Source organism: Heterocephalus glaber, unplaced genomic scaffold (genome assembly GCF_053883595.1).
Source record: "Heterocephalus glaber isolate CG9 unplaced genomic scaffold, H.glaber_assembly_v1.0 deba00001532, whole genome shotgun sequence".
NCBI lineage: Eukaryota > Metazoa > Chordata > Mammalia > Rodentia > Bathyergidae > Heterocephalus > Heterocephalus glaber.
The window spans coordinates 27,760,264-27,779,163 of record NW_028258330.1 but is presented as its reverse complement, the minus strand read 5'-3'; the positions used below and the strand labels follow the sequence as shown (position 1 = coordinate 27,779,163).

The 18,900-nt window shown below is 39.5% G+C and overlaps 1 protein-coding gene across 1 annotated transcript in view; it reads left to right on the top strand.

Moving 5' to 3' along the window:
* Window positions 1-18,900, top strand: part of Samhd1 (SAM and HD domain containing deoxynucleoside triphosphate triphosphohydrolase 1) — a 58,360-nt gene that overhangs the window by 35,913 nt on the left and 3,547 nt on the right. Inside the window, exons 10-15 of the mRNA XM_004867815.3 lie at window positions 19-110; window positions 1,512-1,627; window positions 8,983-9,119; window positions 10,664-10,759; window positions 15,570-15,674; window positions 16,396-16,533. Of these exons, the coding sequence (XP_004867872.1) occupies window positions 19-110; window positions 1,512-1,627; window positions 8,983-9,119; window positions 10,664-10,759; window positions 15,570-15,674; window positions 16,396-16,533 (684 nt within the window). The remainder of the gene's footprint in view (window positions 1-18; window positions 111-1,511; window positions 1,628-8,982; window positions 9,120-10,663; window positions 10,760-15,569; window positions 15,675-16,395; window positions 16,534-18,900) is intronic.

The following is an 18,900-nucleotide window of genomic DNA, read 5'->3' as shown; positions in this document are numbered from 1 at the left end:
ATTCATGTTTTTCTATAGGAGGTTGGCAATCTGTATGACATGTTCCACACACGCAACTGTTTACACCGCAGAGCTTATCAACATAAAGTCGGTAACATCATTGATACAATGTAAGAAATTTTACAGTTATTTCCCCCTAAAATCTGCCATGGTGCTTTACTGCATTATCATACTTGGCTGAAATTGAGATTTCCAGATAAATTCAAGTTGGGTCTAAAGTAAGTAAGTAAAATAGTTTCCTTAAACAAACAGATAAAATCCAACATTAAGTAAACGTAGTTGGAAGAAGAGGAGAGAAATGGGCAGGTAGAGAACAGTGCACATGACTGAAGAGGAGCTGGCTTAGGCTGGAGACAGAGAAGCAGGGCCAAAGTGGCTCAGGACCTCTGCACAGGTCATCACTTCATACCAGATACTGGTCACGGATGTAACAGGAGGCGGGCCACGATCAATTGACATTCTGAGATTAAAAACAACAATTAATCTTGAGGATTAAAGCTTATATGTTTTATCTTGTCAAATATTTATCAAAGTTAGTAGCAGGTAGTAAGTCCAGCAGGAATTTCCCCTCTTTTTCTCTGAGTCAGTCAGAACCAAAACAAAATAGTACAGTAGAATCTGTATGTGACTCAAAGACTCCATGAGGAGTTTTGATCCCAAGCAAAATTTGAATGTGAGTGAAGTATGGTGGAGTATACTTGTAATCCCAGCTACTCAGAGGAGGCTGAGGCAGAAAGATCCAAAGTTCAAGGCCATCCTATGCAATTAGTGAGACCCTGTCTCAAAATAAAATTTAAAAAGGGCTGGGGTAGGGGCCAGGGATTTAGCTCTGTGGTGCCGGCACCTGCCTCACAAGCTCAAGGTCCCGAGTTCGATCCCTGGTACCAGAACAAAAAGGGGGGCTGGGGTAGAGCACTTGCCTAGATTGTGCAAGTCCCTGGGTTTGAGCCCAGCACACACAAAAAAAGATCAAGTGTGAGTCAAGTTGATTTCCATGTCTTTAAATGGATTATTATAAACCTTTAAGTTCACATTTATATTTGTGTTGTGGTAGAAATTCTCTTCATTTCTGTTTTTTAACCTATCCTTCATTATGAGTAGACTAGTTAGAATAGGTTCTCTTATTAGTATGTTGGTACTTTGGTAAGAGTTTTTTTTTAATTCAGAGTCAGAAAAGTCTACATTCAAATCCTGCCACTGCTTCTTCCTAACCTGCTGGAAGGAAAATTATATTATTTCTGCATCTGTAAAATTGGAGCTGATTATACCTACCCATTGTTGGAAAAATTAAATAAGATAACCTATCTGAAACCCTCCCCATAGTGCCTGGAGTAAGTAAACACAGGAGCTCACAGATCACTGCACATTTACTTAGTGAGAAAGAAGCCATTTTCTTTAGAACATCTTCCCTCAAAGTTTATTTTCACAGAATAGAAAGATCCCCTTAAGTAAGGTATAAAGCACAAATATTCAAAATTTCTCTAAGCATATTTTCATAAAATGATCTTTAGGATTACAGATGCTTTCCTCAAAGCAGACCCCTACATAGAGATTATAGGTGCTGAAGGGAAAAAATATCACATTTCTACAGCAATTGATGACATGGAAGCCTTCACCAAGCTGACAGGTAAGAACTGAAGGTAACATAATGGTCCATCTCAGATATGGTATAGACTGTCCCTGGATTGCTGATCCACACTTTCAAATGTATCTTAGCTTCCTATTTGATTATACTGCATATTTTTAAATTTGAGTTTATCTCCGTATTATACTAACAAGGTGATCTTGGTAAAGTGATTTAACCTCTCTGAACCTTAGTTTCCTTGCCTATAAAAAATAAGTATAGGGGGCCAGGGATTTAGCTCAGTGGTTCTGCCGCCTGCCTCGAGAGCACAAGGACCTGAGTTCGATCCCCAGTACCAAAAAAAGAAGAAGAAGAAAAAGAAAAAAGTATAGGGCCTGGGATTTAGCTCAGTGGTTCTGCCACCTGCCCTGCAAGCACAAGGACCCGAGTTCAATCCCTGGTACCAAAAAAAAAAATATTGCAAAGCATATGAGGCTAGGATTAGTGCTTTATATTTCTGCAGAAACAAAGTCTGCAGTTTAGAGTAAGAGATGAGGGTGTGGTAGTTGATTCTTTAAACTAGGAAAGTGTCGATTGAGAATAAAAATGAGTAAGCTGGGCATGGTAGCACACGCCTTTAATCCTAGCACTTGGGAGGCTGAGTAGCAGGATCACTGTGAGTTTGAGGCCAGCCTGGACTACATAGTGAGTTTAAGGGCAACCTAGACTACATAGTGATACCATGTCTCAAAAAACAAAACAAAGAACAAAAAATAGGCTTATATATTGTTTGTGCCCTTTCCCCTATCTCATTTAACTAATGATTTTTTTTTTTTTTTGGTACCGGGGATCAAACTCGGGACCTTGTGCTTGTGAGGCAGATGCCAGAACCACTGAGCTAAATCCCCAGCCCTCTAATGATTTTTTTTAATAGTGCTGGGGATCTTGACCATCCTAAGCAAGTACTCTATCACTAAGCTATATCCCTGGCCCTAGTAGTTTATTTTTATCTTATTTTATAGAAAATGTCAATCTAAAAGGGCTGAAAATTTTAAAAATTGGTTCTGAGTGCTTGGATTACAGCATGCACCACCACATCCAACTTTGTCAGACTTTACTGTTTAATAAATTTAATAAAAATAAATATAATAGGGCCGGGCATTTAGCTCAGTGGTTCTGGCACCTGCCTTGCAAGTCCAAGGTCTCAAGTTCATTCCCTGATACCAAAAAGAAAAAAGGAATATGTATAGTTTTTGTAATGTGAGTTTATCTTTTTTAAAAAATTTGTTTATTTATTTATTCATTTTGGTACCTGGGATCAAACTCGGGACCTTGTACTTTCGAGGCAGGTGGCAGTACCATTGAGCTAAATCCCTGGCCCAACTATACATATTCTTTAAAAATACATTTAGCCCTCTGAATCCACATGTTCTGCAACTGTGGATTCAACTAACCATGAATACAGAATTATTGGGGAAAATATGTCTGTCCTGACCATGTGCCAACTTTTTTTTTTTTTTTTTTGGTACCAGAGATCAAACTCGGATCCTTGCACTTGCGAGACAGGCGGCAGAACCACTGAGCCAAATCCCTGGCTACCAACTTTTTTTTTGGTTATTTCTCTCTAAGCAGCACAGTATAACAAATGTTTCTGTAACATTTATATCCTATTAACGTAAGTAATGTAGAGGTTAAAGTATGCGGGAGGATGTGCATAAGTTATTTTATATAAAGGATGCGCATCCTTGGGTTTTGGTAGCCATTGGGTCATGGATCCAGTCCTCCACAGATACCAAGAGATGAGTGTACACATAGGCAGTTAATATAGAGAACTCCTATTACACTTGTAAGCTTGTAGCCATTTTCCAATCATAAATAAGCCAAAATTGGAAGTGGTGATTTTTCATAGCAAATGTCTTTGTGCACTCTGAGAACACTGGGCATGTCAGTATTTAAGGTTTATGATGTGACAGCTAAGTTTGTTTCTTGCTTGCTAATATATCTAATCTAAGGTTGGATTGATGACAAAGTTCCAGGAGATAACGTATATCTAAATTGTTTCTCCATTTCAATAGTGTCATAGTAAACTAGTCTCCCATCATTATGTTGATAGGAACAGAAAAGGAGATTTTAAAGCAATCTGGGGATATTTTTCACTTTTATTCATAATAAAGGAAATGATACTGTGTTTTGAAAAGTCACCTTCAATCCTTCATTAAAAGCCAGTTCTGGGCTAGGGATTTAGCTCAGTGGTTCTGGCACCTGCCTCCCAAGCACAAGGTCCCAAGTTCTAACAAGTTATTCTGTAAAGTTATAATTGCATTTAAGCTATTTTGGATGAGAAGACATACATTTTAGATTTTATATGCTTGGGTCAATTGACATACTAACCCTAAAGTAGTATACATTAGTATAGTCCACATTGTGGAACTATAAACAGCTCTTGCTCACCATAAAGGTTCTGTACCATCCAAATTGGCTTTTACCATGTTCAGTGAGATACACTTGCATGTTGTAGCACTGTTGAGAGCCTGTACTTGAATGTGGTAGCAGTGCCAAACTGCTTTAACAGGTTTTCAGTGCTTACCGTCAATTGCTGTGCTTGTCGTCAATTGCTGTGCTTGCCTCTGTAGTTTTAGTTAGTAGTCAGTAGACAAGCACTGCCCTACAGATTCCACTTGGAATAACACTGATCTAAACTCTTCTGGTCTCTTTGTATTAATTGTTCAAGGTACAAAAATCCCAAGTAAGAGATTAGGTCACATCCTTGTGCTTTATCCATCAGCATAGCAGAAGAGCGTATGGCCTGTCCAGCTTTCATCATTTGAGACAGAGACAATATTCTTTCTTGCATATTATTCTGAGCAGTCTTATAATCCTTATTGTCCTTAACTACCTGACCTTGAAGGGATAGGACCAAGAGGCCCTCTGTTACCGTTACTGCTTTTCCAAAAGTCAACACAGCATGTATTTGTTTAAAAAGCTCAACTTCCTAGGCTTTTTTTTCTTTTTTATCTTTTTGGACTGTTTTCTACATTTTATTTTGAAGTATTGAAAACATTCAACAATATTGAAATAACTTTGCAGTGAACACCCACCACCTAAATTATAGCAGTTACTGAACTTACTTCATCATGTATTTAGCACATAATAACATACTCCTGTCCATCTGTTGATCCATCTCATTTGATGCCTTTCAGAGTATCCTGTCCTTCAACATGCATATTAAGTTCAGTAGTTTGTATTTCCTGTTAATTGATTTTTCTTTTATTATAAAATATATATACAGTTCATACAAATGTACAAATCTTGGGCACATTTATTAGAGCTTTGACAAGTACAGGACATTGAACATTATTTTCTTCTCAGAAAATGCTGTCCTGCTCCTTCCCAATCAGAAGTAAGCACTGTTTGCCTGTTTTAGGTTTTTATGCCAACAGAGTCATGCTGTGTGAAGTCTTGTGTTTTTGAGGGTCATCTACGTTGTGTGTGTCAATAATTTATTCCTGCCAGTTTGTGTGTTTGTTCTCTGCTTCTAAAAATCCTATTGCTGGGCCAGGGATTTAGCTCAGTGGTTCCAGCACCTGCCTCGAAAGCACAAGGTCCTGAGTTCAATCCCCAGTACAAAAAAAAAAAAAAAATCCTATTGGTGATTAATGTTCTGGATGTAGCTACCTTATCTCTTTTTTTTTTTTTTTTTTTTTTTGGTGCTGAGGCTCAAACCTAGGGCTGGAAAATGACAGGCAAATGCCCTACCATTGAGCTATACCCTCTTATACCCTCTGCCCTGGATACTGCTATCTTGGTATTTATTCCTCAATATTCCTAAGCAATGAGTGGAACATAAAGCCCCAAACAGACCGAAATTCTTAAGTTTGAATCATAGAATCCTTTTTTTTTTTTGAGACAGAATCTTACTATGTAGTTCAGTCTGTCCTTAAACTCACGAGCCCAGACTGGCCGCAAACTTGCAGTAATTCTCCTGCCTCAGCCTCCCAAGTGCTAGGATTACAGGTGTATGCCAGCATGTCTGGCCTGAATCATAGAATCTTAAATTTATGTTTTAGCCCATCTACTTCTAACTTAAATGAGGAAACTAAGGCCACATGGATGAAAGCACAATATATCCAAATAAACAGCAAAACCAAGTGTTTGAACTCCCAAATTGAATACTGTCTACATTGTTTCAGAGTAGTATTTTGGCCATTAAGTTTGATAGACAAGCAGCTTCCTCTGCTTCTGTATAACTCTTCCCTGAAAACTTACCTGGAATAAATAGACCCCTCATACATGGCTGGTGGGAATGTAAATGGTATAGGCTCTGTAGAAAACAGGCATTTTTCTTTTTATTTTTTTTTCTGGTACTGGGGATCCAACTCAGGTCCTTGCGCTTGCGAGGCAGGCAGCGGAACCACTGAGCTAAATCCCCGGCCCAATTTTTCTTGTAAAATTGAACATATACATATCCTGTGACCCAGTAACTCCTCTTCTATCCAACAGAAATAAAAATGTAAATCCCTGAAAACCTGTACCTGATGAAATAGATAAAAGGCATAAGAACAGTATCATAAGGTTCTTTGGGCTCAGAGGAAGGAAGGATTACATCACTGGGTTGAATAGATTGAGGAAAGTTTCATGGTGTCGTGCCATGAGGTGAACTTCAGGATTAGGTAGGCGCCAAGAATTAAAATTCTGCAATTAAGGAAAACATTCCATCAATTTAGGCAAGAATAAAGGAAAAGCCTAGATTAGAAAAATCTAGTCTTGCCAGTCATGGTGATTCATGCCTGTAATCCCAGCTACTTGGGAGGCTGAGGCAGGAGAGTTGCAAGTTGAACAACACCCTGGGCATCTTAGTGAGAAACTATCTCAAAGTAAAAATGTTTTTAAAAAGGGCTGAGAATATAGCTCAGTGTTGGAACATGCACAAAGCCATGAGTTCAATTCCTAATAGCAACAACAGTCTCATCTGGTTATGTTAACATAAAATTGTTCTGTATTTCAAACTGAAGAAATAATGAAAACTGAGGATGGAAAGATTATAGAAAGCACTAGTGAATGTGAGGAATGAGATGACCACAAATTCAGTAGGGAGGGATACATACATTTAAGTGGGGTAGATTACATAAGGGAGCTTTCTTTCTTTTTAGGGGGTGGGGCAAGAAAGGGCATTATAATAAAGTTCATTTTATAAAATGCAGTGGTTGTTTCAGGAAAGAATCATCAGTGAATCCTAAACTATTGACTGAATGCTTGTTGGAATTTCACACAGTCTCTCAAAGTATCCCCCTATTTATGACTTATTCACTATAAAGGAAAAAGTAGGGCCTGGGGTATAGTGCAATGGTAGACTGTTTGCCTCACATTCAGAGGCCCTAGGTTTGACCCCCAGCATGAGAGAGATACAAAAAAATATATATAATTTATAATAGAGAAATCTGACAATTATTAACTAACTGGTCAAATATAACATAACCCATCATGATAATAGAATATATTACAAAACAACTATCCAGGCATGGCAGTACTGTACATGGCTCTAATCCCAGCTACTTTGGAAGCTGAGGCAGGAGGATCAAAGTTCGAGGCTACCCTGGGTAATTCAGTAAGACACTATCTCAAAATAAAAAAAAGCTCGGAATGTAGCTAAATGGTAGAGCATCCCTGGGTTCAATCTCTAGTACCACAAATAAGTAAAAATGAACTCATGAGTTGTTTGGTTTTTTGGGGAGGTTTTGGTACTGGGGATCAAACTCAGGACCTTGCACTTGCGAGGCAGGCGGCAGCACCACTGAGCTAAATCTCCAGCCCATAAATAAAAATGAAAAAGAGCTGGATATGTAGCTCAGTGTGAGGCTTTGAGTTCCATCCCTACTACTGAAATCACACACACACACACACACACACACACACACACACACACACACACACACACGGAGAACTACCTGAACTTTTCTACAATATCAATATCTTTTTTTTTCCAGTACCGGGGATCAAACTCAGGACCTTGTGCTTGCAAGGCAGGCACAGTGCCCCTGAGCTAAATCCCCAGCCCTTACAATATCAATATCTTGAAAGACAAAAATAACAATTATTCTGTTTCTAGATTAAGAGAGATAAAAACTGTGACCACTAATATTATTCGTGTACTTGATTGATTTCTCTATCCAGTAACAAATATCCTTGAGTTAAATTACTGAGGCAAGACTGAGGATTTAGCTCAGTGGTTTCGCTGCCGGCTGCATAAGTGCAAGGACCAGAGTTCAATCCCCAGTACAAAAAAAAAAGCAAAAAAAAAATTACTGAGGCAAGTAAGCAAATTTGAGATAGAATATATATTAAGATACATTTTGAGGCCAGGGATTTAGCTCAGTGGTTCCACTGCCTGCCTCACAAGCCCAAGGACCCGAGTTTGATCCCCGGTACCAAAAAAAAAGGAACATTTTGGGCTGGGGATTTAGCTCAGTGGCACTGCACCTGCCTCACAAGCACAAAGTGCTGAGTTCGATCCCCAGAACCAAAAAAGAAGATACGTTTTGATGGAGAGAGGGAGTCTCATGATGTAGCTGGCCTCAAACTTGTGACCTTCCTGCCTCAGCCACCAGAGTGCTGAGAGTGCAAGTGTGCACTGCCACACCAGTGTGCATAACATTTTTATATCAGTGTTAGTGTCTTGGTCTCTTCACATAAAAGACAGTTCTTGTTCTTGAGAGACGTGCTCAAGTATTTAGGGGGTGGATGAAGGTCTCGATGTCGACAGTGTTCAGGTATTTCACAGAAAGTGTGCATATGTTGAAAAATGTTAATGAATTTAGGCAATGGATATTGTATTTTGAAACTTCAAAATAAAAAAAATTGGAGCGATACAAAAAAGGTAAAATGTTTCTTCTATTGTTACCATGGAATTAATGTTTGAAATACTTTGTTAAAGACATTTACAAAATTCCATGTACTTGTCACTTAGCTTCAACGTTTGAGATACATAGCAGTTTTGCTTCATTCCCCCATCTGCCCATTCCTGTCAAACATTGAGCTATTTTGAAGCAGATCCTAGACATAATTTTGTTTGTAAGTACTTAGGGATCATTGTCTTTTAAAAACAAACTGTAACAACAATCATGTACTACGTGTGTGTACCCATCTCCCAACTCGACAGGCATCAGCTCTAGTGCAGTCTTACTAAGCCTGCATCATTCCACATACACGTATTACCTTGAAGTAAACCTAAGGCATTGAATGGAACATTTTTAAAGAAGCTTTTCCATTTTCCTCTTTTAAAAATATTCACATGAATAAAATTATAATATGCCAGCATTCATGAAAGGCTTCTTGAAACCACTTCAGGAGTACAACAGTATTCATGTCTCTAAATCTTGTATTTTCATTCCAATATGACTAAGATTTCATCATATTGGCAGATAACATTTTTCTGGAGATTTTACACTCTACTGATCCCAAATTGGATGCTGCACGAGAAGTTTTAAAAAATGTTGAATACCGTAATCTGTACAAATATGTGGGTGAGACCCAGCCTGGGAAACGAAAGATTAGAAAGGTAAGTTAGCAAGCATCTTCTTATTGGTGAAAGGTTAGCACCATCTCTGCTGTCCAGTAGGAAGCCATTAACCTGTCACAATTCAGAGCAAGGCAGTATCTATGGACCCGTTCTGCAGATGGGAAACCGAGGCCCGGGTGAGATGAAATAACTTGCTCATGGGAACACAGGCAGGTCCAACTCCAAACCTTTGTTCCCTCATTCAGAAAGAGAGAAGGGGCCTCCAATTTTGTCTAGAGACTTGAGCACAGGAAAATAAATATCAGGGGGAAGACCCTGAAAATAAAGCACCTACATAAGCTTCATCGACTGAGGAACTGTTTGAACTACAGTTGACTCAAACAGTGCTGGGGCACAAAGTGGTGACTTCTATGCAGTAAAATATTCTCTGTAACTTTTGGCTACCCAGAAACTTTACTGATAGCCTGCTGTTAACTGAAAGTCTTACTGATAACATTAAAGTCGATTAACATATATTTGTATATATATATTATATACTGTGAACAATATGAGAGAACTGGGAGAGATGACTTTTCACCACAATAGACAGTTTACTAGAGAGACACTGCTCAGATAGGGATGATTAACACCACAGTGAGTTTTGAAGGGATGCTTACAACACCTGACCTCACCACAGTAGCAATAGGAGGTGGCTGGGAAATTGTTAACAGTACTGTAATATGTGCTACAGTTAGGTTTAGGAGGTTATGATTCAATCCCACATCATTACAATTGTTTACATTTCTCTCAACTTGCAATGGAGCCACATATGGTCTGTATGTGTACATTTTGACAAAATTTAACTTTGTATAGTAGATTATTATATATTCTGTGGCAGTAAATAACATTTTCTAATATCTTTATAATTTATGCATTCATAGCATACCTTTTTCTCAGTTTTTTCCATATTGTTAAGCTTGCAGTTTGTCCACAATTTTTTTTCAAATTGTCACATATCTTAAAAAAATATATATCCAGATGTAAGTGGACCTGCATTGTTCAAGGGTCACCTGTACTTAATTCCTTCACAATATATCTGGTCTCCCAGCTGGCATGTGCTTGTCTTTTTTAGTTCAGATATCTGTTTTTGCCTCTGGCTTCTTAAAGGTTTTTCTATTTGACAGAAACCCATAACAAGAGACAACTGATGTGTTATTATTACCTCATAATAATTTCTTGGGTTATACTTTACTTTCTCTTGTTTCTGTAGTAGATTGATGCTATTTTTTTTCAAAATGTGCAATTTTCTTATGAAGATTGCTCTATTTTCTTAAAGGATAGCATAGGTAGGAGCTGTAACTATCAGGGATATATATCTCTAACCATTTTTCCTAGTGAAGTGCCATTTTTAGAGAGTGAATGTATTTGTGACACAAATCCTTAATGATGAGGCTGGTGATTTAGCTCAGTGGTTCTGCCACCTGCCTTGCAAGTGCAAGGACCTGAGTTTGATCCCTGAGACCAAAAAAATTAAATTAAATTAAATTAAAAAAAACTTAATGATGAAAAATTGGGTTTTAACATGGGGATCTCATCTTTTCTAGGAAGATTACGAACACCTTCCAAAAGAGGTTGCTGACTCTAAACCTAAGGATATGGTCCTGGAGGCTGAAATGAAGGCTGAAGATTTCATAGTGGATGTAAGTAGTCAGCCCAAGAATAGACTAAGTAAAGAATTTAAGATAGGGCCCAGGGATTTAGCTCAGTGGTTTCACCGCCTGCTGCGGAAGCGCAGGGACCCGAGTTCAATCCCCGGTACCAAAAAAAAAAAGAAAGAAAAAGAAGAGGGCTGGGGATTTAGCTCAGTGGTTTTGCTGCCTGCTGTGCAAGCGCAAGGACCCGAGTTTGATCCCCAGTGCCAAAAAAAAAGAAGAATTTAAGATAAAGCCTCCCTTTGTGATAAAAGTAATATATATTCATCATAAAAACTTGGCTAAATACAGAAAGAAGGAAAGAAGAGAATCAGCTGTGATCTCACAAAGAAAACTAACATTATTAAGCAGTTTTAAATTTTTCTTTGTAAATTTTGCCAGTATTTTTAGTATAATTATGGTCATGTGATAATAGAACCTTGAATATATTGATCTAAAAATTTTTTGAGCTGGGCATGGTGGTACATGCCTGTAATCCCAGCAGTCTGGGAGGCTAAGACAGGAGGATGGCAAGTTCAAGCTCAGGCTGTGCAATTTAGCAACTTAGCAAGACTCTGCCTGAAAATAAAACATTAAAAAAAAAAGAAAAGATTAGGGTTGTAGCTCAGAGAAAGGAGACAGAGACAGAGAGAGAGAGAGAGAGAGAAGAAAGGAAGGCAGGAAGGGAAAAAGGGATGGAGTAAAATCAAAAGTGACATGTGCTAATTAGTTTGTCTATATACATACTCTAAGGTATGTAAAAGGTTTTTTTATTTCTATTTTCATAGAGGCCACATGTCTTGTAGCCTGATGAGAATACCAATCAGCTTTCTCATGTTTTATGTAAGAAATTATTTTCAGAGTTTTACGCCTGAAATCTCAGGAGGGTATTTTCCTTGTAATTTTTCCATAAGCCTCTCCTTTGTTACTTTCGTTTTTAGTTCTTTTATTGGTACATTTTAGGTATACAATTCATTTACATTTATCATTGGGTGTTTGTACCTGTACATGATGTATCTTGGTTTTTATTTTTTTTCCCCAGTTACCTGTGCACCCTTCAGCCCCTCTGCCCTTCCCTATTTACATAGATTTAATTTCCTTTTTTTTTCTCTTTTCTCATAGTTTTTCCTTTCCCTCTTTTCCTTTCCCCTTCCCCTCTCTTCACTCCTTTGTCTTTGGACCTTTTTTCCTATTTCAAATTATCAATTATTCATTTTAATCATTTTAACCCTTGTTTACACTATCAGTTTCTCACACTAGTGAAACTATTCAGTATTTACACATGTGTGTCCTATTTATTTCACTTAAGAGTATGGCCTCGATATGCATCCATTTAGCAATAAATGACTCTAGTTTTTTGTTCTTTGTGGCTGAGTAGTACTCCATTTTATAAAAAAAAAAACCACATTTTCTTTATCCAGTTTCCAGTTGATAGGCACTTGGGCTGCTTCCAAACTTTAGCTATTACGAACTGTGCTGCTATGAACATGGGTGCACATATATCACTGTGGTATGATTCTTTTAATTCTTTTGGGAAGATACCCAGCAGCGGAATAGCTGGGTCAAATGGGACCTCTAGTCCTAGTTTTTTGAGGTATCTCCATACTGATTTCCACAGTGGTTGCACCAGTCTGCACTCCCACTAACAGTGGGGAAGGGTTCCTTTCTCTCTATACCCCCGCCAGCATTTGTTATTGGTTGATTTCTTGATAGCAGCCATTCTTTGTGGGGTGAGGTGGAATCTCAGTATTGTATTCATCTGCATCTCTCGAATGACCAGTGATGTTGAACATTTTTTCATATATTTGTTTGCTGCTTTTCTTTGTTACTTTCTTGACACATCTGGAGTGAAAGGTGAGCTCTGTGTAACCACTCTTTGCCATAGAGACGGAGTGGGTCCACTGTGTGTTTCCTCGGCTGATACTGAAGTGCACAGGTCCTCAGATCAAGGCACAGTTTTCTGTTTCCTTAGAGGAGAGGCCGCGAGAGTAGAGGGATCTCTTGCATGGCCTTTCTGTGTCTCTGAAAGACTTCACTCCCTGGAGTGATTTCCCTGGGCTCTCTCTTGCATGTCTGCCCTAGGCCTCTCTGCTCTACCTGAGGCTCTGGGCTGTCCAGATCAATCCTAGTCCACCTCTCAACTTCCTATCTGGTTTTTCTCCCAAAGTACAATCTCCAAAAGGATGTAGTACTTGAAGAGGCTCATGTAGGAAAAGACACACACATCATTACCAGACATAGAAGAACTTTTACCTTACCAGTACTCTGAGAAAGGCAAGTTAATGCAGCAACAAAGTTTTTTGTTTCTTTGTTTTTTTACATCAGACTCGTAAAAACAAAGTGTTATAAAATTCTTTGTTGATAGGGTATGTGAAAAGGGGAGTGTAAATTGGTACAAGAAACCAAATCAGAAGAATGTTCCAGAATTGTAGATGACAAGCCCAACATGGTGGCGCACACCTATAATCTCAGCACCAGGGAGGCAGGGGCAGGAGGATCACCCCGAGTTTGAGAGCAGCCTGAACTACAAAGCAAGACTCTGTCGCAACCCCCCGCCCCCAAATGTAATTGATAAAGCAGCTTTACTCTAGGAATTTGTCCCAAGGAAAGAATCACTTTTGTGCAGACCATATACCGTCCTCTCAGTAGAAGCTTTGTCCTGGCTCAGTCTTCCTCTCTGCTCCGTTCCTGTCCTTATCCTGAGTGGCTTCATGGCCACATGGAGCCAGTTCTTTGAGGTCTTCATTTTCATCCCCAGTGACCATACCCACTTCACCTCAGCCAGTGCTCCAGCACAGTACACCTTGGATATCGTCACCATTTGAAACTACTCTCTTTTTAAAAATCACTCATTTAAACATCTTGTTTTCTGTCCTCAATTTGTCTCCTTTTAATTTGCTTGTTCCTAGCACATCAGAACCTCTTATTTTCTTCTCCTCACTTTTTTTTGTTTTTGTTTTTGTTTTTTGGTACCAAGGATCGAACTCAGGACCTTGTGCTTTCGAGGCAGGCGGTGGAACTTCTCCTCACTTTTTTAAGTTATTAAGTTGTTCAGGCTGGGCTCAAACTTGTGATCCTCCTGCCTCAGCCTTCCAGAGGGCTGGGATCACAGGCATGTGCCACCGGGCCTGACTGCCAAAATCTGAAACTTTCTGAGTGCTGATATGATACTCAAATTATTGGATTTCGGAACATTTTGAATTTGGAGTTTTTAGATTAGGAATGCTAATAAAATGTGGTAGTCCATGCAGATGTTCCAAAATCTTAAAAAACCTGAAATTTGAATCCCTTCTGGTTCCAGGCATTTCAGATAAGGGATACTCAACCTATACCCAGAGAGGGATATATAGTACCTCACAAAGGTAGGGGGAGACAATTTGCAATGAGTTTGATCCTAAAGGAGAGGCAAGGGATGAAGAAGAGTAGTGTTTGTGATTTTCTTAAGATCAAAGACTATCTAATTGCTGTGAGAAAGCCCAGAGGAGGGAGGAAAGAATTGATGGTGTGAGGTCCCCCAGAAGTAAGGAATGCAGCTAGCTCTACGCCTGCACTGTCTACTGTAGGGCCCACTGGCCATGGTGGGGTTTTTTAATTTTTGTTTGTTTGTTTGTTTATTTATTTTAGATGAGGATCTCACTGTTCTACTTAGACTGGCCTCAAACATTTGATCCTCTTGCCTGTGCCTCTTGAGTAGCTTGGATTACAGGCAAGCACCCCCATGGCTGGCAAGCCTTTTAAATTTAAAAAAATTAACATCGAAAACAATAAAAAATTCAGTTCCTCAGTTGCAATAGTCACTTATTAAGTGCTCACAAACCAGCATAGATTGCACACTTGTAATCCCCATACTCAGGAGGCTGAGGCAGGAAGATCACCATGAGTGTGAGACCAACCCGGATTACATAGTGAGTTCAAGGCCAACCTGAACTACATGGTGAGACCCTGTTTCAAAAAACAAACCAAAGGCCAGGGATTTAGCTCAGTGGTACTGCACCTGGCTTGCAAACACAAGGTCCTGAGTTCGATCCCTGGTACCAAAGCAAAACTGGGCCAGGGATTTAACTCAGTGGTACTGCACCTGCCTTGCAAGCTCAAGGTCATGAGTTTGATCCTTGGTACCAAAAAAAAAGAACCAAGCAAATAAAAACAAAAAAATGTATATCTCAGCTTGCATGGTGGTACATGTCTGTAATTCCAGCTACTTGTGAGGCTGACACAAGAGGATCACAGGTTTGAAGCCAACCTGAGCAACTAACTGAGACCCTGCCTCAAAAAGTGGTAGAGCATTTGCCTAGCATGTGCAAGGCCCTGGGTTCCATCCCCAATACTGTAGGAGAAAAAATACACATACAATGTCTGTCCCATAGTAGGTATTGTCTTTATACCCTACTTATATTGAACACACAGTCCTTTTTCCCCTCACCCCAGATTTCTAAATGAAATTCCTATGGGTGGTCATGTGTCAAAGTTATTTTTATTACATCATGTTGCAACAACTTACTAGTGATCTTACATAACCCCCAGAGGGCTCTGTTCCATTTCTGTTTTTTTATGTATGTATGTATGTATGTATGTATGGTACTAGGGATTGAACCCAGGGGTGTCTACCTCTGGGCCACATCCCTAGCCCTTTTTATTTTTTAATTTGAAACAGTGTCCTACTAAGTTGACAGGACTCAAACTTGTGATCCTCTGCTCAGTCTCAGTGCTGGGATTACAAGCATACACCATTACACCCAGCTCATACCATTTCTTGTGATGCCCCTACAACCCTGACTTCTCCTTCTTATGTGATTACTTATTTATTACTTTTATCAAGGTCATCAACATGGATTACGGAATGGAAGACAAGAATCCAATTGATCATGTTCGCTTCTATTGTAAAAGTGACCCTCGCCGAGCAATCATGATTACTAGAAATCAGGTAATCACTTAGGTAAAATAAATATACTATAGTAGTTCATATTGGGCAAGTCTTTATAGTAAATTTGCATTTTACATTCAGTTACGTTCTAACGTCAGTGCATACAGTTTTTAAAAGGGTATCTTTAGGCCAGGGATTTAGCTCAGTGGTTTCACTGCCTGCTGTGCAAGCACAAGGACCCGAGTTCAATCCCTGGTACCAAAAAAAAGGGTATCTTTAAAGTATATGTGTAGGGCCGGGGATTTAGCTCAGTGGTTCTGCCATCTGCCTCACAAGTGCAAGGTCCCAAGTTCGATCCCCGGTACAAAAATACATAAATAAAGTATATGTGTAGATAAGACCAGCTTAGCCAATCTTTCCTTTTTGGTAAACATCAGTGAAAATGCCCCTGTTCAGAGGTTTGGTTACAAATTTGGTGGGAGGTGACTGCTCTATGGTTGAAATCATGTAAGTTAAAGTGCTTACTTACATGTCTCCTGTTATATGTAATTATGTACCACAAACCCTTAATCTTTTATTAACTGGTGTAAAATGGGGCATTTTGCAATGTGACAATTATCTTGATTTTTTTCCCCTTTGGATTATAATTGGGATAAAATACCAAAGCAATGTGTGCTTTTAAGCATCAGATATGGTACTCAGGAGCCTAGATACAGAAGCAGATACTTCTCTGATGTGTGAATTCAGAGTGACAGCAAAATCTTTCCTTTTTTAAAAAAAGGTCTCACAGCTTCTGCCAGAGAGATTTGCAGAGCAGCTTATTCGTGTATATTGTAAGAAGAAGGATGGAAAGAGTTTGTTTGCTGCAAAACAGCACTTCGTTCAATGGTGTGCAGCCAATGACTTCACAAAGCCACAGGTGAGTGTTTTAATCACACTTTGCAGTCTTTAATTTTTAAGGAAAAACTAGTAGAGACAAGTTCTTATTTTATTTGTAGCTATGGGGCTATTGATATAGCTCAGTATAGAGTATTCCCCCAGCATGCACAAGACACTGGGTTCAGTCCTGAGCACCACAACAAATGATGCATAAATATAGCCATTTGGTTGTGGTTTTGAAAATACTCTTTCACCTTCTTTCCCTTGAAAATGTATGAATCTATGTCAACCAGTGATTTCTTCCTACACTAGTTGGGAGTAGATACTCAATTGATCATCACTGTCCTAATTATAATAATAATAATAAACATATGAATAGTGCTTTATAATACTCTCACCAGTTGTCTTATCCTAGTCCTCCTGATGACCCTGGGAGATGACTTACAGTGTCCCCTTTCAGAGGTTTTCATAGCTGAGTAGTTAACTTATTTAAGGCAACATTCAACTGGTAACAATTTTTTTCTTGTGTTTTGTTTTGTCATGCTGGGTATCAAACCCAGAATCTTTAGTATACTAGGCAAGTGCTCAGCCAGTCTAATAACAAGCTTTTAAACTTTATTTCAAGTTCAGTGTTCCCAAACCTGGCTATTTTGATGTCAGTAAACTAAATTCTCTAGAATGAAAATAAAGAGACAGAGGGCCGGGGATCTAGCTCAGTGGTTCAGCCACCTGCCTCGCAAGCGGAAGGACCCAAGTTCGATCCCCAGTACCAAAAAAAAAAAAAAGAAAAGAAAGAGACAGAGGAGACAATCTGCAGTTGCTAATCCTATGAAGAATGTTGTTAAAATTGTCCCTATTGATATCCCATAGATGTCAAGCTTAGAGAAAGTGGCCATTCAATATTGGTTGATTGCCAGGTGTAGTGGCACACACCTGTAATCCCAGCACTCAGGAGGCTGAGGCAGGAGGATCGCTGCAAGTTTGAGGTCAGCCTGGGCTACATAGAGAGTTCAAGGCCAGGCTGAACTATATAGTGACACCCTGTCTCAAAAAAAATACTAGTTGACTGATTGGGTGAATGTAATTGACAAGCGGTGGCTATAGCACTCTACCTCCAGGAATAGTTGCCTTTTTCCCTGAACATCGGGTGCAAAGGGGAACAAAGCCCAGGGCCCAGCGTGAAAGAGCATCTCAGTAAGTCAGTGCTAAATCAAGTGCCACGGTGTGAAGGAGGTTTGCTCTGAGAGATTCGAGTGCTGTCTAGCTGTGGGGAAGCCATGTGAAGAGGGAGGAGCTGCCGACCCAGGAGCCAGATTGCACCAGGCTGAGTAAAGGAAGAAGGCAAATATGTCTTACTATGGGAGCAGCATAAGCAGAAACATGAAACAAGCAAGTCAAGAGTGAAGGGACCATGAGACCTCTCTGGTCACAATATAAGATTCTTATTGTCAAGTGGTGAAAAGTCAAGTAGGAAGAAAGGACTATGATGCAGAACCTTGGATAACTGGCTAAGGAAGAGGATTTTTTTCTTATTTGCAGTGAGAAGGAATCATTGAGAGTACCCAAGGCCTACCTTGCTGCTGGAATTATTTGCTTGTGTCCTTGTTATTGTGTGTGTTAACTAAAACACTGACCACACTAGCTGCAGATGGATTGGAACTTGAGGAGGCTGGAAGCAGGGCCTTAACATGTGGTGATAGGGTAATAACTGCCTTAAATCTAGACACATTCACTCACTGAATATTTTTTGCCAGGCTCTGTATTAAGTATCAGGGATGGATCAGTACCTATGACACACGTAGTTCCTTAGTCCCCTGGGTGTCGCTCTAGTTGGGGATAACAAGCACACGAGACAGTGACAGTTGCAGTAGCATGGTAAGTGCTTTGGAATAGGCCAGTACAGAGTCTGAGAGGAACAGAAAGGAGGAAGATCTAGCCAGACCTGATTGATTGGGAAAATCCTATCTAAGGAAGAGCTTAGCAGCTGAGACCTAAAGAGTCAGTGAGCAGGCAGAGCTCTATAACTGGTTGGGAGAGGTGTTGAGGCAGAGACAGCATGGGTTGGGGCAAAAGATGAGAGAGGATATGGTGCCTTTCAGGGAGGAGCATTGAGTGTGAGCTGTCTGAAGTTTTCTACTGAGTTCAGTCAGCCAAGAGCAGCTGGGAGCCATTGAATCAGGGAGAGTAGCATCTTTAAGTTTGCATTTATAACATTCACTGTGTTGAAACCAGAAGTGTTATATACATGTACTAACTCCCCTTGATGAATATAATCATTATATACTGCAAATGTATACTAATAAGAATAAAAATTTTAAAAAAAGAAGTAAGGAGGACTGGGGATATAACTCAGCAGTGCAGCACCTGCCTGGCAAGCACAAGGCCCTGAGTTTGATTCCCAGTACCA